This window comes from Panulirus ornatus, chromosome 18 (assembly GCF_036320965.1).
Source record: "Panulirus ornatus isolate Po-2019 chromosome 18, ASM3632096v1, whole genome shotgun sequence".
Taxonomy (NCBI): Eukaryota; Metazoa; Arthropoda; class Malacostraca; order Decapoda; family Palinuridae; genus Panulirus; species Panulirus ornatus.
This window is the reverse complement of record NC_092241.1, coordinates 50,581,277-50,608,414: the sequence shown is the minus strand read 5'-3', so window position 1 is coordinate 50,608,414 and position 27,138 is coordinate 50,581,277. Positions and strand designations below refer to the sequence as shown.

At 37.5% G+C, this 27,138-nt stretch overlaps 1 protein-coding gene across 3 annotated transcripts in view; it reads left to right on the top strand.

The window, feature by feature from the left end:
- Positions 1-26,408, top strand: part of Lasp (LIM and SH3 domain protein Lasp) — a 459,511-nt gene extending 433,103 nt beyond the window's left edge. For all 3 annotated transcript variants that reach the window (XM_071673158.1, XM_071673156.1, XM_071673159.1), the window contains 3 exons: positions 10,105-10,229; positions 13,239-13,358; positions 14,546-26,408. In XM_071673158.1, coding sequence (XP_071529259.1) covers positions 10,105-10,229; positions 13,239-13,358; positions 14,546-14,722 — 422 coding nt within the window. In that variant the 3' untranslated portion in view covers positions 14,723-26,408. The remainder of the gene's footprint in view (positions 1-10,104; positions 10,230-13,238; positions 13,359-14,545) is intronic.
- Positions 26,409-27,138: the final 730 nt, after the last annotated feature.

Sequence of the window (27,138 nt, the reverse complement as noted above, 5' to 3'; positions counted from 1 at the left end):
GGTTTGTTGAGTATTACTGGGAATTTATATGAGAGAGTATTGATTGAGAGGGTGAAGGCATATACAGAGCATCAGATTGAGGAAAAGCAGTGTGGTTTCAGAAGTGGTAGAGGATGTGTGGATCAGGTTTTGAAGTATGTATGTGAGAAATACTTAGAAAAACAAATGCATTTGTATGTAGCATTTATGGACCTGGAGAAGGCATATGATAGAGTTGATAGAGATGCTCTGTTGAAGGTATTAAGAGTACGTAGTGTGGGAGGCAAGTTGCTAGAAGCAGTGAAAAGTTTTTATCAAGGATGTAGGGCATTCGTACGAGTAAGAAGTGAGGAAGGTGACTGGTTCTCAGTGAATGTCGGTTTGCGGCAGGGGTGTGTGATGTCTCCATGGTTGTTTAATTTGTTTATGGATGGGGTTGTTATGGAGGTAGATGCAAGAGTTTTGGAGAGAGAGGCAAGTATGCAGTCTGTTGCAGATGAGAGGGCTTAGGAAGTGAGGAAGTGTTGTTCGCTGATGATACAGCACTGGTGGCTGAGTTTGGTAAAGTGTGTGAAAGAAGAAAGCTGAGAGTAAATATGAATAAGAGCAAGGTTATTGGGTACAGTAGGGTTGAGGGACAAGTCAACTGGGAGGTAAGTCTTAATGGAGAAAAACTGGAGGAAGTGAAGTGTTTTAGATATCTGGGAGTGGATTTGGCAGCAGATGGAACCATGGAAGCGGAAGTGAGTCACAGGGTGGGGGAAGGGGGCAAAAGTTCTGGGAGCGTTGAAGAATGTGTGGAAGGCAAGAACATTATCTCGGAAAGCAAAAATGGATATGTTTGAAGGAATAGTAGTTCCAACAATGTTATATGGTTGTGAGGCATGGACAATAGATAGGGCTGTGCGGAGGAGGGTGGATGTGCTGGAAATGAGATGTTTGAGGACAATATGTGGTGTGAGTTGGTTTGATCGAGTAAGTAATGAAAGCGTAAGAGAGATGTGTGGTGATAAAAAGAGTGTGGTTGAGAGAACAGAAGAGGGTGTATTGAAATGGTTTGGTCACATGGAGAGAATGAGTGAGGAAAGATTGACAAAGAGGTTGTATGTGTCAGAGGTGGAGGGAACAAGCAGAAGTGGGAGACCAAATTGGAGGTGGAAGGATGGAGTGAAAAAGTTATTGAGTGATCGGGGCCTGAACATGCAGGAGGGTGAAAGGTGTGCAAGGAATAGAGTGAATTGGAACGATGTGGTAAACCAGGGTTGACGTGCTGTCAATGGATTGAACCAGGGCATGTAAAGTGTATAGGGTAAACCATAAGTAACAATAATCACCTATCTCTTGCCATCCACACTCAGTTTTACCCATATCAAACCAGAATTTAGTTTCTTGCGCTCTATCAAACACTCCCACAACTCCTGCTTTAGGAGTAGTGCTACTCCTTAGTTCTTGTCCTCTCACCAACCTCTGACATTACTCCGAGGACATTTCCAAACCATTCCTCCTGTTTATCCTTGACCTTCATTTCTCTCAGAGCTAGAACATCCAGGTTCCTTTCCTCAAACATGCTACCTGTCTCTCCTCTCTTCTCATCTTGGTTACATCCAGACACATTCAGATACCCCAATCTGAGCTTTCAAAGAGGATGAGCACTTCCTGCTTGACATCTTTTATTTTCTCTTTTAGAAATTGAAACGTAAGAAAGAGAGGGTTTCCTGCCCCTTTTAGTTGCCCTCTATAATATGCAGGGAATACAGAGGTAGAATTCTTTTGCCCCCACCTCAGGGGTATGATTTATTTAGAATTATTTATTTGACTTGTCTATAAGCTGATTGTATCGAATGATTATTATCAAAGCTTTTAGAGTCTTATCTCAGGAGATACTTATCAAGATTACCCAGGAATCTTAGGTCCTCTAGAGTCCTAGTCTGTAAACATGTTAGACTGAAAATCATGATCACTCTACCTCGATAAACTTTATAGGGCAGAAAAAGTTATTTGGGAATTTTAATATTTTATTAAGATTAGGACATTTATGTACATATTTTTCCCCTAAGATCTCACATTTCAACCACTACCATTGACAAGTTTACGCCTATGAAATATCAGTTACCATTGGATTTTGGAAGCTGTGTATACAATTAAGAATATAATACTTCTCCAAATCAAGAATTTTCATGTAATACATTTCTTACATATTGCCTTTTAACTTTGTACAGATGATGAATTATGAAACAAAGGATTTTACCCAAGCATTTTTTTTTTTAAACATGCCTCCCTGTCAAGAATATAAGGTCCCATTAATAAGGCATTATTAGTCAAGCCAGTAAGAAGTGTGTTCTGTCCACTGTCTAGTGTCAGCATATTAGCTTGTAATTACCTATTTCTACGGTACAGTACAGGCCCAACTGAGAAAGACATATGAAGTGAAGAAAGCAACACAGATATAAGAATTATCATGAATGAGAAACTTTGGTTCAAGGAGCATTGAGCAAGAGCACTGCTGAGCCAAATAATGAGTAATATGATAATATGAACTTTCACAGCAAGAGACATGAGGCAAATGAAACTTTTCAAATTGTACACAAGATGCAAAATTGAAAACTGCTGCATTGTATGATTACCAGTAAAACAAATGGAATAAACACATTAGAATTAGAAAATGTTTCACAAGCAAAGTATAAGGACTAGGAACACATGAAGTACCATGGGAGGCTGAAAGAACGTGAATTCTAAGGGATGTAAAGGAGGGAAAGATACATAAGCTGTGCATAGCAACAAATTGAAGGCATCAAGAACCATGTACTGGGTCTAAAAGTAACTGAACAAGGAAGACACAGAACTGTTGATTCTGCAGGAATATGTAGGATCATACCAAAAAGTTATCAAACAAAAGTATACAGGAGTCCTGCAAAAAAGATGGAAAGATTGTTCACTGTAATAACAAGGGAAATAAAGAAATGATTGGAACAACTACAGAAAAAATTTAAAAAGACTTGAGGTTAAGGTTAGTCCCCAGATAAACACAGGATTTACATTTACATCAAGCAAGACTTTAGGTAAGCATTATGTACCAGCTGTTAAACTTTCCTTGCTATAGTACACTCTTTTGAACTTCATTTTAATGTCTGTATTACAGGTTTTTTTTTTCACAGCTTGTTTCTTTGATCCACCACTTTGATATCTGAAAAACATTTGTCACACCTCTTTTAACTCTTTACTTTCATAATTTTCTTTATAACTTCTTTTTTATCTTTGCTAATTTTAAGAAGTCCTTGTCATATTTGATGCAGAAACTTGAAAACTTAATCATGTCGTACCTTTTTTCTTTCCCACTTCTCCTTGGGCAAATTCATGGCTGTTATTCTCACCCGGTAACTCAGTGACCTTATAACATGTGCCATCTTTGTTACCCTCTGTTGGACCTTTTCTCTCAAATCAATTATGTTTTTGTCATGGGATGACCAAACTGGTCATGAAATGTAGGTTTACCATATACTTTGAATATTGAGATTTTGTATCTATTTCTTTTTCATGTTTATTCACACGCAGTTGTTGTGTTACTCGGTAGGCGTTTTATTTTTATTTTGTTTACAATTACCCCAGGACCAATTTCTAAGAAAGAATTCTGGTGTTAATGAGGTCCTTTCTAAAGAGCTCTTGCAGCCCATGGCTGCACTGTATACAGTAGCAGGGAAATATAGACTGCTTTCAAGTGAGATGTTCTTTTAGAAGACTGTACTGCCAGTGATACAGCCTTGCCAAAGGTGACTTTTCTCATGGTGTAACCTCAAGCACGTGAAGTCTGATAACACCTCAGTAGATATTTTACCTCCTTAACAGTTTCCCAAACGTAGTGCTTTGGTGATAGGCTGTATACTTTATCAGCCCCATGTCCCTTTCACAGATAGACTCTTCTGAAGTGATAGTAATGATTGGACCTCCTTTTACTGTGTCCCATCTTGATCACTTTGTACTTTAAGTTGAACTTCATCAACTATATATATGCCCAGTACTGGAGCTTTAGTCTTCTTTACATTGTATCCTAATTGTGGACACTCATTTCATTAATTGAATTTGTAGAATCTGCAAATAATAAGGTATGATTTAACCCCATCTGGCAAGTCATTTATGTATATCGGGAATGATAGTGACACTAAGATGGAACCATGCAGGACAATTCTCATTACACCATCCCAGTTTGAAAAGGCATCTCTGACATGTCACTTCACTGGATGTGGGTTACATTATCTTGATTGGGATAATGTAAAAGTTGCTTTCTTGTAATGACTATGTACACTGTGCAGTATTTCCTAAAAGGGCCATGTTCCAAGCATTGATTTTATTGTTTAAGAATAGTGGATGAATGGAATAAGGTGCTTGAGGACATGGGTGATGCATACAGCATACGTAGATGTAAGAAATTTAATGATGCTCAAGAAATGAGGCCCCGTACATGTTTTAGAGTACAAATAGGTAATTACTAAGCTTTTGAGAAAAAACTTTTGGCTTCTGCTCCTGTTCCTCCGTTTAGTAAGCTGAATACAAGATAAAGTCTTTGGGGGTCTTCACCCCCCACAGCCTGGGCTGTGGGCATCCAAGTGGATAAGGAGGAGCAAATGTTGAAATTGTTCCCAGAGAATGTTTTTTTTAAAAAGCTGTGTGAGCAAGAAGTGTGTATAGCAAGAGAAACAAGGCAGTCTTGTGTAATGTTGGGGGCAGTGGTTAGAATTGTAGAGTATGCATTTAGTCAAGTATTACACAATTATTCTGAACAGTTATCTTTGCATAGTAGCCCATTATGTATATCTGCTGATACTGCAAATGGAATACTCTGTTACAGAAGGTGATAAAAATTCATTATCATTCTAACAAGGTAAGAGTACTTTGTCTTATTAAACAAAAATTGATTCTTTTTTTACTGAAACAATTCAAGTTTGCAATACAAAACTCAGTACATACTTTATTGAGAATTCTTCAGAAATTCTTGTATGTAGTTTCTGTTTGTGTGTAATTAGCGATAAAGAAAATACCAGCATTATTACATGAATTTTGGACATTACCCTGGTAAGTGCCTTTTGACTTGTATCCTGCTTGTGTGCTTTTGACTTGATTTTTTTGAGCTGTTTAGTAGTATTTTTGTATGTTTCAGTCCTGTAGTGTGTCCCAGTTTCCTCTCTCCCATTAATATGATTGCAGGGCCTGTAGTTTTCCAGATATGTATATATGGACTGACTAGTCATGCATCTAGTTCTGCATTTTATGTGATGTGAGCTAACAAAGTCTTCATCAGAATATAGCTGAAGTTTGCACTGTGATTCCCTGGGTGCTTTATATATGAGCTGCATTATAGTCAATGATCACAGTTCTAGATATTGTTTCTGAAATGATTCTGAACTGTTTCATCTGCTGTACTAATTTAATTCTTTTATGTATCTGATATTCTACTGTCTATATATACAAAGTTTTACAGTATACTAGGAGGCTGCAGTGTACCTTACAGATGAGAAAAGTTCATGCTTTCTTCTTTCCAGCCCTGTGGATGACTTTGCAGAAAGAAACAAGGAAGCAAACTTTCATATAAATGATGTTTTGAGTTTGTTTTAACAAAATTCCTCCTTTTGATTTCAACTCGTAGAACCATTTTCAGGATCTTGAGGGATGCTTTGATTCATATTACCTGTTTAAGTATATGATTTGTTGCACTCCATCAGTCCATATGTTATTATTAAAGTTTTCCTTTGTTTGTATATGCCATCTTACGTAGAAGGGAAACATAAGGTAATCACACTTTAGATATAGTACTTACCCTTTTCCCCTTTGTCCCGGGAACAACACTGTACCTGTGTATGTTTGTGTCTGTGATTACCAATTTTCTTAGTACATGGAGGAAGCTCTATATTTGTCTTCCCCCATCTCTTGGGCTTTAGCTACCACCATACAGTTTTTTAATATCTGTTTCCTGTGTGCAAAGACAGTCATATCACATAGTTTATTCTTTTCATCCGTTTACCAGTTACAGTAGAAGTACTGTACCTCACTTTACTTATGCCTTTTTTGCCAAGTTTCTTGCTTTTCCCTTTTCTCATTTGTCTTTATCTTCAAAAGCCAGTTCACTCACAATATTGCAAGTTTCATACTGAAACTTGAAAGTTGCCATAATTTCTCTCTTCCTCTTTGTCACTTCTTTCTCCTAGCTTGGGCAAATTCAGTCTTTAACCTGTTCTTGGAAAGCAGCATAATTCAATTTCCGTCTTTTCTGACCCCTGTTGGACATTTCCTCTGGAATCTGTATGCTTCTTTAAGTTGGTTAAGCAGATTTAAGAAACATATTCTAATTTAGATCTAATATATGTCATTTGCGAGTGGATCATGCATACTTCATAGCGCTCTCTCTCTCTCTCTCTCTCTCTCTCTCTCTCTCTCTCTCTCTCTCTCTCTCTCTCTCTCTCTCTCTCTCTCTCCTTACTTATTGTTATTCTTTTTCATTTGCTCATATATTTCCTTTCATCTAAGATGGTTATAATTAAGGCCTATACCTGCCTGTGCCAAGTAAGTTAATATAAAAGAAAAAATAACATGATGTGACTGAGAATTTGTATGGTCACATCATTAATGGAATGTGCCTGCAAGCCATAAGTAAGAAGACTACTTTGTTAAGGTCATATCATCATCATTGGATTGAAAAGGGTTCAGCATCATAATTGACCTTTTTGCCTAAGAGAAGCTCACCCTACTCTGCTCCTATGTGGAGCACAGCTTCAAAACTTCATGAGATCTATAATAGGTTCTTAGGATCATGTGCTGATAATGGAACATACCAAAAGGAAGAAAACAGTGGATGAATAGAAGGAAACAGAAGAAAATGATAGCAACAAATAAGATGAGAATAGAACTATTTATTTATTTACTTATTATACTTTGTCGCTGTCATCTGCGTTAGCGAGGTAGCACAAGGAATTGGATGAAAGAATGGCCCAACCCACCCACAAACACATGTATATACATACGTGCCCACACACGTGCATATACATACAGAATAGAACTCTGAGCGTAAAGAAAAAAAGAATATTAATGAAACCACATACCTGACAAGGATTGAATGAGGAGAAAATGATCTGTAGTGTGAAAAGAATTCCACAGTATTTTTCCCTACATCACAGAGGGAGATAGTTATAATAACCTTTAGAAAATGTACATGTTGCTAACAAACCAATATATGTTAATATTTAGCATCAAAAAGTGAAAAAAGCTATGTAATAATGACAAGTTATTTGAACAGTTCATGAGAATGCCAAAGCATATGTTGAAGCAGCTGAAAAAGATATAGTGATAGCAATAAACACACTTACAAAAAAAAAAAATTTAGCATTATGACCAGATAGAATCTCTTATTTTCTCTAAAAGTTAAAGATTTCTTTAATGTATTTTATGATGTTTCTGAAACAATACCTAGATGATAACAATAAAGTGAAGTCCAAAAATGGCCAGTGTCATCAAAATACAAGGCAGGATCAAAGCTTCTGTCACAGCCTTTGAGGTTTGATTAGAGATATTAGAATTCCTTGAGAGGAATAATATTTGATTTAGAATCCAGCCATTTCATATTCTGGATGGGGTCCCTTTTCTCTCATGATTAAACTTTTGAATATGAATATGAATATTTGATAAAGAAACATTCGAAAAATACCTTGTTAACAGTAATGTATCATTGAAGGTCAGCATGGAACTGTGCTAAGCAAAAGTACTCAAATTCAGGTAGAGATGTTTAATTGTATTCTTCAAGGAACAGTATAACCTGTATTGTCCATTTTAATGGCATCACATGGACCAAGAGGTAAAAGAAAGTACAGGATTATGTTCTACATGCAACAGCAGAGTAAGATAATAAGCTCTTATGACAAAAAGAACAATGAAGAAATAGGCAGAGGAGAGCTTGTTAGGATTCACTGAAGAGAAATTTGAACAACTGAGTCATGAGAACACTTGTAACACAATTATTCCACCTTACATGGAGCCATTATAAATGGCCATTTGTAGAGAATAAAGACCTGGGAGTAACCATAAATGAATAATTTTTCCACTAGTGTGGGCAGTTTAAGTGCTCTCCCCTTTCTTAGTAACTCATCAATCTTCATTTCGGTAGAATTTTTATTACAATAGTTGTGTTTCTTCATGTGAGGTGGTCTGGTTGGTCATACATATTCTGCCTTAAATCAAACATGTAATATAGATATTTTCTTGAGCATTTCCTTGAAGGCTGCTTTCCCCTCAGCCCCTTTTGATTTAATTCTCAAAGAATAGGTTAGGCATATTTTCCTCCCCTCATTCCTCTTTTCTGGCTAATATTGTATTTATTTTTGTGTATTTGTCTTTACATATGCATATCTGCACCTGTATGTTAATTTATCTTATACTTTGTGATGCATTGCACTAACGTAGTAGTAATAAAGATCTGTCTTAACTAAGTAGTTTATAGATTATAACTGCTTTTGTTAAGAAAGTTTGATTGGGTGGGTGAGAACACAAGACCATGTAGTTGTGAATGAGTGCTTGAGCCTTTAAGTGTGTAAAAGTTTTGGAGAAAAATTGATTGATACGGTAATTAATTTGGTAGACATGCCACATGACAAGGATTCTCAAATTTACAAGTGTTGATGTCATGAGTGTTATCAAATGGTGATATTAATATTCTTGACAATTAAGGTAACCATACCTTATCCTTTTTTTTTCAACAAGATGATCTACAGATGTTATATGAAGTAGAGTATGGGATGGCTGGGGATTTGTCCGAATTATATTGGCCACGTGGAGGAAATGAAGTGGTGATAATTCATCCCCCTACCTATGAACAGTCTTATCATAGGCAGCCAGAGAAATACACCTCTATCAGGGGGGATATGGGTACAGTTAATGAAGTTTTGGTTTGTGTGATACACTGACACTATGCAGTATCCTTTAGTGAGTTTTATGGCTAGTGTTATATTTTGTTTTGTGCATCAAGTAGTAAAGTCTCTTAGTTACTTATTGTCAGAAATATTTTCTTTTTCTAGTTTTTGCCATAACTACTGTTTGTCTCAGTAATTTTCACGAATGATTTCAATCTGAAGTTTTTGCTGTTTCGCTAATAATCAGAGTGTAAGCAGAGGTTGTGTTAAAATTTTACCAAAGAGTTTGACTCATTAATATTCTTAACATATCCATCCAACACTAAATCCTCTTAAGAAAGATGTGAGTCAAGGGATTGATCTAGACAGTGTGAAAAAAGTAGGTTGTGATGATTCAAAAATGCCATAGACTGCATTACATTGTGTAAACTCAACATAGCACTTTTAAGACAAAGATAGTAACAATGTGAATACTTAGTATGCAAGTATCTTCCCTGCGATCATTCAGTTAAAGTAATTATTCCAAATACTGCTGGCTTTAAAGCAGGTTTTTTTATGAAATACATTTACAATAACTTATTTTAACTTTCATCTGAAAGGCTCAAGAGGATCACATAAATTAGATGTAATGCAGTGTATTTTTGAATGTCCTCTGATAACCAATGATTATTTTTTATAGATATTGTGAATTGATCATATATGTATTATACACACTGAATAAACCTTAACAGTGGCTTCTGACATGATAACCAAATATCTAGTAAACAGAGGTATTTTAACTTTCAGCTGCCTAGATGAACACTCATGAACACGTTAATATTTCACCAAACACTGGATCTTCCCATAATTATTTGGTTGCATTTATTGTGATTAATGATTTAGGAGGTTTGTTTAGTGATTGCCACATCTAGATTTCTTGACAACATTTAAAGATAATGTAGGAGAATAGATGTGCTGTGAATTTTTAGGTTATAAAAAACTTCTGGTGAATAGCATGGCAATATCATTTTATACATGGTTTTCTCAAAAAGTGCTGTAGGGAATTCATAATGAGCATTTTAAGTGTATGGTTGGAGAATCTTTTATACTTTTATACCCAGAATTATCTTATAAGAAATATTAATGATGATTTATATTCATTCTCTTTTGTTGGTAGACTTTCTTGTTAATATCTCTTAATCATTTACTCCTGTCAATATTGAGGATATTGTATTAACTTTTATGTAACTAACTACAGTACAGCAGCAGAACCGACGTGTGGGTAGCATAGCTGACTATGACCCAGTAAATGATCAGTATGGATCAATCAGTCAGCCAAGCATTAATCCAGGTGGAGGCTATCGACAGGAGACAACATACCAGGTGAGTTCAGATGGGTTTTACTCATTGTCTATAGTCCTCTAAGTCGTTAAGGTTTTAAGAGCAAAATTGATATGCTTCATCTTGAACATTAATAATCTTATCCTTTATTTCAGCCAATTTAATGAAGCCTTTTGCTTTTGTCCTATCATGTTTCTTTGATCAGGCCATGATTATCTCTCTTAAGTTTGTATCCTTCTTACTGAATTGTAAGAAGCATTTATATATTGGGAGAAAGGTTGCTAGAGAGGCCTTGTAGAAGACACTTTGACTATATCAGGTGAATGAAAAGTTACTAAATGCAGTAAAGAGTTCACCAGGAGAATAAAGCAAGTGCAGGAGGGGAAGAGAGTAAGTGGTTCTTGTTAGAAGTGGATATGGGCCAAGGATGTGTGATTTTACTGTTTGTTAGTAGACTGAATTGAGGGAGTGAATGCAAGGTTCTTTAGGGTGAGGAGAAAGTCTCCAGTATGATTGGGGTGTAATGGACCATAGAAGGTGACTCGGTTTTTGTTCGCAGATGATATGGTTGTAGAGCAGACTCCACAGAGAAACTTCAGAAGCTGGTGACAGAGTTTGGAATGCATATGATCAGAGAAAGCTGAGAGTAAATGTGAACAAAAATATGGTAATGAGGTGCAGAAGGGGGATAGACAGGATGGCTTGAGTGTGAAGTTTGAACGAGGAGCAAGTGGAGTACTTTTGATACCTTGTGGTTGGCTGTGGATGGAAATATAGGGACTGTAGTGAGTCATAGGCTGAAGAGAATGCTAAGGCCCAGGGTGCACGAAGGAAAATGTGGAAGTTGAGAACAGTGTCCGATAGGGTAAAATTTGTTGTAATTAAAGGTATAGCAGTTCTGACTGTTGTAGAGGCCTTGATAATGAAAGATTGGAATAGGATTGACATGCTGTAATTGAAATGTCTCAGGTCATTGAATATATGTTGTGAGGCAGGTTGATTGTTTAGAGAATGACCGTGTATAAGATAGAGTTGTGATAGTAAGAGGAATATGATTGAGAGAGCAGACCAGGATGTGATGCATTAATTCAGACATATGGAGAGAAGACTGCCTAAGAGGAGCTTTTTGTCAGAGTTGGAGGGAGGAAGGGGAAGGGGGAGATGAAGGAATTGAGTGAAAGAGCCTTTGGGGTATCAGAGCCTGAATATTAAGGAGGATGAGTGGACACATGAGATAGAATGAAGTGCATTGATGTGGTATTAGGGGCATGGCATGTTTTCAGTGAGCTGTACAAGATTGAATGAAGAGGTCAAGGTAAATCACAGAGTGGTCTGTGAGGGTCAGCTGTGGATGTAAGGCTTTGGCTTCAGCACGTCATATATGACAAGTAAAGAATGAATGTGTGCAAATGACACTTTCCTTGATAAGGCAGAAGAGACAGTTGATGCACACAAGAAATTATTAATGAAATACTGGTTCAGTTATGATAAGTAAACACGTAAGGGAGAATTCCTGCTTGTGGAGTCCCTTCTGTCTTTAGAAAGTGGTCCACATCCACTGGTCTGGACCATAGGTCATAAAGCGAAGTGATGTATATGAGGAGAGTACAGAGCAATTAAGTAGTAAGTGCTCAGTGTCATTTGTGGTAGCTGCATTGTGGGCCTGAAGGGTCTTGGGATATGCAGAAATGGTGTTTGTAATGTTTATCTGAGATGTGTTGCTTGTGATGGGTGCTTGTCTAGTGGGGTGAAGTTTACGCCTGAGTTGGGAGGGCAGTTATTTAGTACTTGACGGGTTATTTCAGTATGTATGTGCTTTGTCAGTGTTTTATTTGTTGGATTAGGGGATCTGTGCATATAAGTTGCTGAAATGTGAGGTTAGGATAAGCTTTTTATTTCTACCTGAAGTTTTAGTATTTAATTATGGAGTGGTTTGGGTGGGAGGGGTCTAGTGCTGTTGCTTAGAATTGAGTGCCGAGCACATTGAGGTGGGATTGTAGTGAGAGGAACTTTCTTTCACTGTGGTATTGAGTTTTTGTGCTTGTTAGGTAGTCAGTGATTGATCTGAATGTGCTATTTTTTTGGTTAGCTGCTTTGTTATATTTGCTTTTGAGAGGGTGGAATTTTTACAGAGGATATTAAGGGCTTGTTTTTCTAGTCCAAAGCTTGGTGCCAGTTAGTATTCTGAGGGCATTACTTTGAGTGTTGCTGTAGTGTTGATGTTACTGACGTTGGGATCGAATGTTGTGTGCATCACGTGTGAAGCCTAGAATGGTTTGTGCTTCATTCAGTGGGAGTGATTGTCCATTTAGGGTGATTGTAGAGTGTAAGCTGGATTCATGTATGTTTGGGTTAAGGGAGTGATGGAAGACTTTTGTGGGGATGCAGACATTCTTTTCTAGGTAAGACATTGTTCCATTTTTGTAATGTGCTGCATGTTGTTTTTGCCACTGAAATGTCAGAGACCTCCACATTTTGGTTTGCAAGAGACAATGGGAGATCTTGTAGTGAGAAATTGAAGAGGAATTGAGAAAGAACTGCTCCTTGGGGAATTCCATTGCAAAGCCTTAGTGTTTTAGAGTAGAAGCATTTTGAGTTGCTTTGCCATGGAGGCTGGCTATTAAATAAGCCAAACACTTTTTCTCATTGTTGTAGAGGGTGGTGTCAGGGATGTTTGTGAAAGGATGTGTCGGGACAGTGTCGAATGCTTTGTTGAGTCATCATTTCCCCACTCATCCTCTCAATACATCCACACCATTTCAGCACACCCTCTTCATCTCTCTCATACATACTCATATATATATTGCTCTTACTACCACTCTTCTCTTTTATCCTATCATTTCTTATTTGGTTAACTATCTTCATACCCCATGTCCTCAAACATTTCATTTCCAACACAACTGGTAATTGGCCTAAGTTTTTTACATGAGAAGCATCTTGTTTGTAGAAACAGAGAGCGTGTCATCCTCCATGTAATTTTTCTATTGAAAACTTGAGGATGTGAAATAATGAATTGTGGAAATTGAGTATTGATGAACTGAGTATTTCCAGGTTCATCGCACCAACCTTTATGGGGATCAAGGCTTAGGTCAGCAGCAACCCCCACCTGCACAGATGAACAATGCCACTGCAGCCCATCACAAAGTTAATGCCCCACCCACACAGCTTGGGGTGAGTCCTAAATCTCTACACTCTTGCTTTTGTTGTGAACTGTATTGATACTGTCTTTTTCTCTTGAGTTTATATGGTATTGGTTCTGCTTTGCTCTGCTTACTTTTCTTTCTCACCTGTTTGAGATACTCAGAAACAGATGAACTGTAGCCATCATGTGTAATGAACCTTCTACAACCAAACTTCACATGATACTCCTTTGTTTAAGTTGACTGCTTTATATGCCCCAGTTTTATCGACAGACATCACATGAATCCCCACATACCACAGTGTTACAACTTTTTGAGTCTAACACACACCTCATACCTTTTTGATTGTTCAGACCCCAATATCCCAAAGCCTCCTTTATTCCACCCTTCCATCTTCACCGTAGTATTTCAGCCCCTGCTGCTTCAGACACTGATGTTCTTGGTCAGACTACTATACCTTTAAATATGTCTGTCATTGCCCATTTTAGACACTGATCTTCCCTTCCATAGATTCCTTGACACATCCAGGACCTTAAGCCCCTCTTCCACCATGTCTCATTTCAGCTTTCATGGAACTAGCCACTGCCATGGCTTCTTCCAGGTATCTGAAGCATTCCACCTCCTTGAAGATTCTCCTCATTTAAAGTACACCCAATCTATCCTGTCTCTCCCCATCTACTATGCCTCATTACCTTACTTTTGCTCACATTAACTTTCAGCCTTGCTTTCAACCCCCGCAGACTCTCTCACGGTAAACCATGGTTTAGTCTTTGAATTTTGGATGGTCGTAAAAGTTAGAGACTGGATGCATGTTCCTGGGGTTATCAAAAGAAGGCATAAATAACATTCAGGCATAAGCAAAATTGCAAATGATAGTTAGGGGATTTTTCATCTTGTTATCATGTGAAATAGCATCATTATAGCATCACAGATGTGCTGAATTCCATATTTCTTACTTGCTCAGAATCACTACCTTTTATGTCAATAACTAGTATGTGGTGTGGATGTGCTTAACCAAGTGTAGGTGAACTTGTGAATGTCATCACCTAGAGGTAATTCAGTTTAGACTATTCTTTAGAAATACAAATTTTTTAGACCAAACAACATTTTTTTTCCTGAGAAAGTGGTTTAGTACTTTTTCATTTAATTTGCTTATTCAGAAATATATAGCAGTATCAAAATATACAGTAACACTATTTTCTGCCGTTTTGTTTCCAGCGTTGTTATCGTGCCATGTATGACTATGAGGCAGCTGACACAGATGAGGTGAGCTTCAGGGATGGAGACTTAATAATCAACTGTACAGCTATTGATGAAGGTTGGATGACTGGCACAATCCAGCGCACAGGTGTAACAGGCATGCTGCCAGCGAACTATGTGGAGCGTGTCAGCTGAATTCTTTCTTTGTGCAACAACTTTATTGGGGGTCTTTGGGAGGATTTATTACACCAGTTGAAGGATTGTAATAGGATCTCTCTACTTTATCCAGTCTTAAGTTAAATTTTTAGCTGATATTTTGATTAAGATAATTAAAGAAAAATCTCATACACTATAGTATTTAAAATTTAAGGAAGACCCTCGGCCTTAAGCCTTTACAGTAATTTATGAGTTAAAAGGATTCATCGTGGAATAATTATGTACTGAAAATAAAGATAGAACATCTAGATTTGCTTATCTTCCATACAAAGAACTGTACAAACACCAAACTTTTGATTTTTTGTGCAAAGTTCAGTAGGGCTCTTGTGAATGTATTTTATGTCATTAAGAGCAAATCTTTTGTGATGGCACAGTTGAAATGCCTGTCTGGAATCACATTAGGATATATTACTTCACTTTCTGTACCAAAGTTTGTGAATATGGTAATTATTACAGACACAAGCAACATGAAATTTTGGTGATGTGAGTCATGCATAGTTGGGGCCTTACTGTAGCCTTAAAACTGTGTTGATTTTATGGTAATTTTACTTGTATGCATAGGAACCACGAGACTAGTGGCTGAAACATAGAAATATGACCAAGTTTTGTCATTACGTGATATGTGTAAAAGTTGCTTTGTGTTAACAATGCTTTACCTTTGTATAACACTGACAAATTCTAACTGATTCTCTGTTGAATAATAAACTTTTTGTTCAACTTCAGATTAAGAAGAAAAGATAGCAGACTATAATAGTTACATCATAAAAGCTTTTGTATGAATATGCCAGATCCATTCGGCTGCTTGTGCACATATTTGCTTTCAAGGAAGAAAGTAAGTACATGGAATAGGAAAATTGTATTTTCAGACTGTTATCTGTTATTATTACAAATTCCGAGGAGTACAGAACATTTCATAATAATAATAACAAGTGTTTGTTTTAATCATGGTTACTTTAAAGTCTGTAAATGATACTTTTGGTAAGTTTGAAAGGGTTTGGTCGACTAAGTGCCTGGACTTAATTGATTGTTTAGAAATTCTGATATTATTAGATTACAGATATATCAAGAGCTTTCAAGAGTAATTTTTCTTAAGCATTAGAAAATAACATGTGGTTATACAGTTGTACAAGTTCTTTTGTAACTTAATATATATATAGAAATTATACTATTGTTTGTGATAGTCTGTTTGTGCCTTTCATGTTACTGCTATCATCTGACTGCTGTTCCTTGGGCCATTCTTTTAGCATCCATTTTAGCAGAGTTGGGGTTGAGATCACAGTAGCCACTCATTTGTATATTTTTTAAATGAGTAATATCAAACATGGGAGACGTGGTGCTGTGGCATAATGTTCCTAGCTGTATATAGGGCAGCACTTGTCATTGCCAAGTGCCTACAGTACCCTTGTCAAATGCAATAGCATGTTATGATTGTAGTAGTGGGTATATCATTCACTTGGGTTGAAGTTCAGTACCTTTTTGATAGCACTAAAAGTACTTGCTTATTGATCGAGCAAGGTAGCTGACTAGTAAGTAATGCTTGTTGATTTATTAAGTGAGGTGTCTAGTCAGTCATTGATGCTTGTTGATAAGTCATGTGAAATGGATGACTAGTTAGTCACTGATGTTTGTTGACTGGTTAAGTGTGGTGGTTGACTAGCCAGTCAGTCATGCTTGTTGACTAGTCATGAGATGGCTGACTAATGTCGTTGATGCTTGTTGATTGGTCTCAAGATAGCTGACTAATCAGTCTGTTATGCTTCTTGTTGACTATTCATGACTAATCAGTCGCTGATGTTGTTAAACGGTCAAGGAAGCTGACCAGAAAGGGAATGCATTCCTGTTATTTATCAGGAAATAACTAGCCATTGATACATTATGATATTTTGCACACATTATCTTTGTAATTGAAGTATCCTGAATCACTTGTTGGGCTGCTGTAGCATCCAGAATAACTCGTAGGAGAGCTGTTAGCTCTTAAAACAGACTGAAAATGTCTTCCTGAGGATTGAGATGTGCACCTTCTAATGGTAATTCACAATATTGCAAGAAGTCTGCATGCTGACCCTTATGCTGTGAAGTCTGTTGTTGTATCATAGCTTTGTGAAATTGTTAAAAGTCTTGCATTATCCAGTTTGTACTTTTGTTTTCTAAATTCCCATTTCTGCCATTATATTTTTAGGTCCCAGATCAGCAGTAAGCTGTTTCCCAAGACATAACTTTCCAGAGAACTTATCACTGATATATTTAAAATTCTCATATTTTTTTCCCGAGAGTGTTTGAAGGATAATATTCCAAACAGTTTACTGTGTAATTTCTTGACTGAATATACACACACTTCAGACTTTTTCTTTGTATGTTCACAACAGAATAAACATCTACCATTATTAGAGCAGTTGTTTGTATATTCATATTCACTTTCGTATATTCCCTTTACCCATTCCCACTTCTGTCTATATCCAAATGATTATTGATGAGATCATTCACATAAAATTTGTTACCTGCATGTATGTACAAGTACACAACTCTGTCCTTCAAATACGATGTCACAAAGTTTATTTTGCCCTGAAATTGCATTCCTAGTAGTTAAGAGTTTTTTCTTGATTCCTTCATTGGTCTTATTTTTTGTATTATTAGATGTTAGGCTCAGAGTTTTTCGGCAAATGATGACTTTGTCAAAGATTTTAATGAGTATGCATATACTGCATTTCACAGCAATATGGCATATGGGTAACCTTCCCCTGTTTCTGCCTGTAAGGAAATTCTTTTTCTGTGTTCTTTACTACAGGCATTTGTACATTAACTCATGTCCTCAGAGAAGTATCTCACACCTAGTAAAAGTGTCCATTTTGTATTAAACTTATTTCAACAAATGTACCAGTAGCCATTCTTTAGTCTTCAATTTCAAGTGTTTTCAGGTTTATTCCAGGTGTGTAATCATGCAGTAAAAGATATTTCTGATGTACTCTTAAAATTCTTAAGTATAACAAACTGCCTTCAATAAAACAGCTTTTGTACTGATGTACTCTGAGGTGTCTGGATGTAGCTCATATTAGACTGTACTGGAAGATAGAAAGACTGAAGGACACATTTTACATAGACCTCTGTATCACTTGTTAACTCAAAACAATATGCTAAAGATTTTGACTTAATTTTTTAGGTAATAGACTATGTATTTTGCACATGCAATAACCTGATTAAAATGCAGATTAGTTAAGTTCATATCCTTTGTGTTGCATTTTAGGGTTTAACTGTTGGAATTGTGAGTATAAATGATATGATTTTTGATTTATCCATAATCACTCTTTGATGCTCATTTTTCCATTACTACAAATGAAGAGGGAAGTTCCACAGTATATCCTTGTATTTTCACCTGTACATTAGCCATCATCCCACATCATCACCTGCTTCAATGTATAGAAGTTTGTGAGTTGAGAAATTTAGAGAAATGAATACTTTTCTGTTTATTAACAAGCCTCTCATACAGAAACAGAAAAGTGGCGCTTATATTTTTGTAGAACTTTCTTTATTGTATGCTAACCTTTTGTTATGGTGTGCCATTGTCAGCATTGTCATGCATTACGTAAGGGATGAGCTTGAAAAGTTAAGCAGTGTTTTCATATCTTTTTGTGTGTGTACCATAGTTGAATCATTAGTATCAAGCAGAGGCAGTTAGAATGATGTCATTTATAAATTAGTCAGTAATTATTATGTAAATATATCTGATTGGTTAGTTAGAAATTTTAATGTGTATGGCTCAAGGTAAGGTGCCTGAGGACTAGTGGAATGCCTGTATAAAGGCAAGGATGACGAAAATTAATGTTTGATTTACAAATGTATATGTTTGTTGAATGTACCTGCTAAGTTGTATGGTACAGTGGTAACTGGTGGTGGCATGCACAGAGACTCAGTCTAGGGAGGAGCTGTGTGGCATCAGGTGGTAAGAGGATGTGTAGACCAAGGTGTTTGCTTCGATAAATCTGTGTGAGAGATACATAGAGAAGGATTTGTATGTGGAATTTATGGATCTGGAGAGATATTTATGATAGGGTTGATAGAGATGCTTTGTGGAAGGTGCTACAAATATATTAGGTAGGAGGAAAGTTTCAAGAGGCAGTGGAGCTTTTATAAAGAGTAAGGAATATGTACGAATAGGAAGACAGGAAGTCAAATGGTTGTTCCATGTAAAAGTGGGTTTGCATCAGGGTGTGTGATGTCACTGTGGCTGATTAATCTGTTTATATGTGTGGTGGTAAAAGGTAGTAGCAGTCTATTTGGAATGGGTTTTGAGAATGAATCGGTTACTGTTTGCAAACAACATGGCTTTGGTAGCAGACTCGAATGAGAAACTGCGTAAGTTGGTGTCCTAAGATCAGGAAGGGACAGTGGACAGTGTGTGGAACTGTAAGAGCTGAAATAAACCATAAGGTGGGGGAAGTGGCAAAGGTCCTAGATGTATTGAGGAGTGTATGGAAAAAGAGGTCATTGTCTATAAGAGCAGAGATGGCTATGTTTGATGATATAGCAGTTCTAACAGTGCTGTATGGATGCAAGACATGGACCCAAAATGCAAATTTACAGAAGATGGATGAGTTTGAAATAAAGTGCCTAAAAATAATATGTTGTGTGATGAGGATTGATCAATTAAGAAATGATACTGTGAGTGAGAGATGTGGTTGCAAGCACTTCTGAGCACTGTGTGGTGAAATGGTTTGAACATGTGGAGGGGATGAGTGGGGAGACACTAAGAGGATATACATTTTAGAAGCAAAGTAAACAAGAAGGGGAGACAAGATGGATTGGAATGAAAAACATGCATGAGGGTGCACAGGACAGAGCTAAGTGAGGTGATGTGCCATCAGTTGGCCTAACCTGGCCATATGAATCAGTCATTGAAAGCCATGGGAAGGTTTATGGGGCTTAACTATGGATAGGGGCCCCTATATTCAGTGCATTATACATGACAGGTATGTTGGATGTAATCCACTGAGTGCTAATTTTCATCTGTTCCTGGCACTGCCTCACCAACACAGGAAATGGCAAATAAGCATGAAATCTCTTTTTTTTTTTTCATACACATTCACCATTTCCTGCATGAGCGAAGTAGCATCAAGAACAGAGGACTGAGCCTTAAGAGGAAAAATTCTCACGTGGCCCTCTTCCCTGTTCCTTCTTTTGGAAAAGTGAAAAGTTGAGGGGAGGATTTTCAGCCCCCCACTCCCACCCCTTTTGGTCACCTTCTATGACAGGCAGTTACATGTGCTGGAAATGAAATGTTCAGCGACAGTATGGGATGTGAGGTGGTTTGATCATGCAAGTCATAAAAGGGAAAGAGAGAGGTGTTGAAAAAAAAAAAGAGAGTGGTTGGGAAAGCTGAAGAGGGTGTGCTGGTACGGTTTAAACATATGGAGAGGATGAATGAGGAATGGTTGACAAAGAGGGTATATTTGTCAGAAGTGGAAGGAAAAAGGACAATGGGAATAACAAATTGAAAATGGAAGGACAGAGTGAAAGACTTTGATTGATCAAGGCCTGAACATGCAGGAGGGTAAAAGGCATGCATGGGATAGAATGAACTGGAATAATGGTATACTGGAAGTGAAATGCTGTCCACAGACTGAACCAGGGTTCGTGAAGCAGCCAGGGGAAACCATGGAAAGATCTGTAGGCCTGGTTGTGGATAGTGAGCTGTGGTTTTTGTGCACTGCACATAAAAATTAGAGCACAGATGTTAGCGAATGCAGCCTTTCTTTGTCTTTTCCAGGCACTACCTTATTATTGCCAAAAATGGCAAACAAGGATGAATAACACCAAAAGTTCAATTAAGTAAAACTAGAAGAAATTATAATTCAAAAATCTAGGAAACTTCATTTAATTGAAAGATTTAGATTTAAAATACTGCTACAAACTATATGTTAACCAATTTGTGTGGGCAAAAAGGCTAATTCATGTTGTATAAAGTATTAGTGACAAGTATTTTCCATACTTAGATTACATTTCTTGATATTTTATGCAGTGTAGGTGGCTTAGAAGACTCATGTATATATATATATATATATATAAAAAAAAAAAAAAAAAAAAAAAAAAAAAAAAAATATATATATATATATATATATATATACATAATTTTTTCTTTTTTTTTTATTTACTTAATCGCTGTCTCCCGCATTAACAAGGTAGTTCAAGGAAACAGAAAAAAGAATGGCCCAACCCACCTACATACACATGTATATACATAAATGCCCACACACAAACATGTACATATCTATACATTTCAATGTATACATACAGACATACACATGTACATATTCATACTTGCTGCCTTCATCCATTCCCTGCCACACATGAAATAGCAACCCCCTCCCCCCCACACACACACACACACACACAATTTTGTCTCCCGCTTCTTGTTCCCTCCACCTCTGACACGTATATTCTCTTTGTCAATCTTTCCACACTCTGCTCTCTCAACCACATTTTTTATTACCACACATCTCTCTTACCCTTTCATTACTCACTCAATCAAACCACCTCACACCACATATTGTCCTCAAGCATCTCAACTCTACCCTCCTCTGAAGAACCCTATCTATAGCCCATGCCTTGCAAGCATACAACATTGTTGGAAACACTATTCCCTCAAACATACCCATTTTTGCTCTCCGAGATAATGTTCTCGCCTTCTGCACATTCTTCAACGCTCCCAGAACCAACACCTTCTCCCCACCCTGTGACTCACTTCAGATTCCAAGGTTCCATCTGCTGCTAAGTCCACTCCCAGATATCTAAAACACTTCACTTCCTCCAGTTTTTCTCCATTCAAACTTACCTCCCAATTGACTTGTCCCTCAACCCTACTGTACATAATAACCTTGCTCTTGTTCACATTTACTCTCAGCTTTCTTCTTTCACACACTTTACCAAACTCAGTCACCAGCTTCAGCAGTTTCTCACCCAAATCGGCCACCAGCGCTGTATAATCAGCAAACAACAACTGACTCGCTTCCCAAGCCCTCTCATCCACAACAGACTGCATACTTGCCCCTCTCTCCAACACTCTTGCATTCATCTCCCTAACAACCCCATCCATGAATAAATTAAACAACCATGGAGACATCACGCATCCCTGCTGCAAACTGACATTCACTGGGAACCGATCACTTTCCTTTCCTCCTACTAGTACACATGCCTCACATCCTTGCTATATCATTTCACTGCTGCTAGCAACTTACCTCCCACACCATATACTCTTTAAAATACCTTCCACAGAGCATCTTTATCAACTCTATCATATGCCTTCTCCAGATCTATAAATGCTACATACAAATCCATTCGCTGTTCTAAGTATTGCTCACATACATTCTTCAAAGCAAACACCTGATCCACACATCCTCTACCACTTTTGAAACCACACTGCTCTTCCCCAATCTGATGTTCTGTACATGCCTTCACCCTCTCAATCAATACCCTCCCATATAATTTCCCAGGAATACTCAACAAACTTATACCTCTGTAATTTGAGCACTCACCTTTTTCCCCTTTGCCTTTGTTCAATGGCACTATGCGAGCATTCCACCAATCCTCAGGCACCTCACCATGAGTCATACATACATTAAATAACCTTACCAACCAGTCAACAACACAGTCACCCCTTTTTTAATAAATTCCACTACAATACCATCCAAACCCACTGCCTTGCTGGCTTTTATCTTCTGCAAAGCTTTTACTACCTCTTCTATGTTTACCAAATCATTCTCCCTAACCCTCTCACTTTGCACCACCTCGAGCAAAACACCCTATATCTGCTACTCTATCAGGGGAGGGTGGATGTGTTGGAAATGAGATGTTTGAGGACAATATCTGTTGTGAGGTGGTCTGATCGAGTAAGTAATGAAAGGGTAAGAGAGATATGTGGTAATAAAGAGCGTGATTGAGAGAGCAGAAGAGGGTGTATTGAAATGGTTTGGTCACATGGAGAGAATGAGTAAGGAAAGATCGACAAAGAGGATATATGTGTCCGAGGTGGAGGGAATGAGAAGTGGGAGACCAAATTGGAAGTTGAAGGATGGAGTGAAAAAGATTTTGAGCAATCGGGGCTTGAACATACAGGAGGGTGAAAGGCGTGCAAGGAATAGAGTGAATTGGAACGATGTGGAATACCGGGGTCTATGTGCTGTCAACGGATAGAACCAGGGCATGTGAATCATCTGGGGTAAACCATGGAAAGTTTTGTGGGGCCTGGATGTGGAAAGGGAGCTGTTGTTTCAGTGCATTACACATGGCAGCTAGAGACTGAGTGTGAACAAATGTGGCCTTTGTTGTCGTTTTTTGGCGCAACCTCGCGGGGGGAATGTGGTGTCATTCCATGTGTGGCAGGATGGTGGCAGGAATAGATGAAGGCAGCATGTATGAATACATATGTACATTTGTATAATTGGGAGGTGAGTTTGAATGGAGAAAAACTGGAGGAAGTGAAGTGTTTTAGATATCTGGGAGTGGATCTGGCAGCGGATGGAACCATGGAAGCGGAAGTGGATCATAGGATGGGGGAGGGGGCGAAAATTCTGGGGGCCTTGAAGAATGTGTGGAAGTCGAGAACATTATCTCGGAAAGCAAAAATGGGTATGTTTGAAGGAAAAGTGGTTCCAACAATGTTGTATGGTTGCGAGGCGTGGGCTATGGATAGAGTTGTGCGCAGGAGGATGGATGTGCTGGAAATGAGATGTTTGAGGACAATGTGTGGTGTGAGGTGGTTTGATCGAGTGAGTAACATAAGGGTAAGAGAGATGTGTGGAAATAAAAAGAGCGTGGTTGAGAGAGCAGAAGAGGGTGTTTTGAAGTGGTTTGGGCACATGGAGAGAATGAGTGAGGAAAGATTGACCAAGAGGATATATGTGTCGGAGGTGGAGGGAACGAGGAGAAGAGGGAGACCAAATTGGAGGTGGAAAGATGGAGTGAAAAAGATTTTGTGTGATCGGGGCCTGAACATGCAGGAGGGTGAAAGGAGGGCAAGGAATAGAGATTTGGAGCGATGTGGTATACCGGGGTTGACGTGCAGTCAGTGGATTGAATCAAGGCATGTGAAGCGTCTGGGGTAAACCATGGAAAGCTGTGTAGGTATGTATATTTGCGTGTGTGGACGTATGTACATACATGTGTATGGGGGGGGGTTGGGCCATTTCTTTCGTCTGTTTCCTTGCGCTACCTCGCAAACGCGGGAGACAGCGACAAAGTATAATAAATAATTCTTTCTTTCTTTCAAACTATTCGCCATTTCCCGCATTAGCGAGGTAGCGTTAAGAACAGAGGACTGGGCCTTTGAGGGAATACCCTCACCTGGCCCAATTCTCTGTTCCTTCTTTTGGAAAATTAAAAAAAAACCGAGAGGGGAGGATTTCCAGCCCCCCGCTCCCTCCCCTTTTAGTCGCCTTCTACGACACGCAGGGAATACGTGGGAAGTACTCTTAATCCCCTATCCCCAGGGATCTTAAATAAATAATATATAATAATTTTTTCATGTATATTTGCCATTTCCTGCATGAGTGAGGTAATGACTGGAACAGACAAAGAAATGGCCTGATTTGCTCATGTCCACTTTCTGGCTGTCCTGTATAATGCAGTGAAACCAGATAGCCCTATCCAAAACCGAGCTCAGTATACATAATTTGACTTTATCTGTTTGTATGCCTCTCTGCCTTGGTCCTCAATGAATCATTTCTCTATCATACCTCAGGTCCATGACGTGTTTTTTCTCAGCATACTATTTTTACTCATTTTTTCACACCATTCTTTGGTCCACATGATTTGAATATCCTTAGTACATCATATTTTCATTTTTTTGTCCTTAATTTCTTCTTTTCTTTTTTACCACGTTATTATTCATATCCTTGTTCTTTTCTGGTTCGTCACATCTTTATTCTTTTGGTCTATGTTATTTCTTTTTTTCAATCCACTACAACTTCTTCCTTCAGGTCTTTAATTGATAATTCTTAGTCCAGTTCTTTGCCTTGTGTTCTTGGTAAGAACTTCCATTCTTTAAATTTTTTTCATGTTGTCTCAGTAAATTGCACCATCGTTCTTCAGGTGTATGCTAAGTTCTCTCCTTCCACCATGCCATCATTTTTCATCTTAACATATTCTCTCTCAGTCTCATACACCATGATTCTATAGGCTCTTCTCGTTAGTCCATCACACTCATTTTTCAAGGCCTTGCCATGTTTTTTCCAAGTGCACCTCACACACTTTCCATGAGAGTAATTGGGGTTATACCATATACTCATTCACATTTTTTTTTTTTTTTTAAATTGGAGGAAAATGTAGGGAAAACTAAATATGGATTGTAAAACAGAGTATGAATGATGCATGTCTTACATTTTTAAATAATTAGTCAAGACCATTCTTATGTAGATAAACAGTTGCTTTTTGGTTATGTATATTATTTGGTTTCTTACATTCATTAATTCTGAGCAAACATTATGGCATCATATAAAAGTTATAGACACTACTTACATTCTTATAAGCAAACGTCTTGGCATTATGTAAAAGTTAGACACCACTTTAACAGGTGTCAGTGTCTCTTTCGCCTAGAATATTTTGCTTCTTACAACCATTGTGCTGTTGCTATGAAAACCAACTTTGGGCTCATCATAATGTCCCTTAGTTAATTTACATCACTGAAAATATTTAAATATCGTATTAATGAAATTGTGTACTGTTTTCCCTGCTGTATGTGGGGCTGTATTACAAAAGCCTGAAATGGTAACATTTCTTCAGTGCATGCCATGTTGTTGTGTTGTACAGTGTGTATGTTTTCTGAGATTTACTAAGTTTAAGCAGATTTTATTTATAATTAGATAGATTGAAACAAAAAATAATCCCATTTTTGTACAGTTACGTACCCTTACATGTGTGTCTGTATTTAAAGTCACTGTATACAGCTTTCACACATTACCTTTAACTTCCTTTTGCTTGTTAACCTTGAGTGTATTTTGTGTAAAATACCAGTACTAGCCATATGACACACCAATATCACTTATTATAGTTTACATTTGTAGAATATTTTACTAACCTCATTGGTATGATTTACTATGGAATGTTCCCATTTGCATTATTGTTTTGCCTTATAACAATATATTGTAGGTGATAATCCTAATTTTTACAAATTAATTCCTATTTTGTTTCATATGTTTTTATTATAGAAAGTGACCCATACAAGAAAGTTATTCTTCTGTGATAATTTCCATGGGTGTTAATCAGGCCTAATTATCCACTGACTGTCATGCTAAGTTCTCCATCGTCCTGCAGTTATACTGTGGACAGCACGTGCTGCTGCCTCAGTTTTGGGGGATTGATAAAACTGATCAGAAATGTATATTTTAAGTTATATTGTCAGTGTTTCGAGAGATCATGAAATGGAAGTTCAAAATTGAAATGTTTAAAGCTAAATGAGGGTATCACAGACAGTGATGGTATTGGTGGAGACTGTATAGTATGATTGGGGTGTTATCACTGTAATTTTCATGCAGCATTTTGCTGAAAGTTTATTTTTTTTTTCTTTGACGCCAGAAATATCTTTATGTACTAATGTGAAGATATATTTTTCTTTGATTTCATTGGATATATGCTTGAATATACAGCTTTATTACTTCTTAATAAATTTTTTTAGAAGGTTGCTGTTTAATCTAACTTTTGTGATTAAAATATATATGGAGATGTTTGATGAAACTTTCAAACCTTCATATGAAATCCAATATTTGTGATGCCATGTTTATAATTGTATGTAGGAGCCATGAGGTAGACATGACATACATCCATAACAAATGAAGTAGTGCACCACAGTAATGTTTTCATTTTCATTAATTTAATGTGGTTTGTTTGAAATTGAGATTTTTATGTAAAGAGGATAGGATTACAAGCAATATATCGCATTCCTCTTATATTGGAAATTACTGAACTACAAGGACACTGAAAAGACCTTTACCATTACCTTCTTGCCCAGGGACAGCCTTCTGTGGGGCTCCTTGCAGCACTCAAGGAGGCCTGAGGTGAAAAAAATGTAGTGATATTGTGTATGTACAATGTCTTTATGGGGTGACCGCACGACAACTGAGGAGTCAGCATTAACTTCTGTGTGGAAGTTACATTTGTGATATGCTGAGTCAGTGTTAATAATGCTGGAGATATGGGTGTTGTCCAGAATGCAGATGAGAAAGAGCACCTCAGACAGGTTTGGTTGAGCATAGATTCAGATGTACTTAAGACTGATGGAGTGAAGTTTATGACTGGGTTGGGAAGGTGGTTTAGTTCTTGTCAGGTTTCAATGTGTTAGTGCTTCATTTTTGTGGTTGCCTGGCAGCCAGGGATGTTCTGAAAGCAATGTTTTGTGCAGTTTGGAGCTT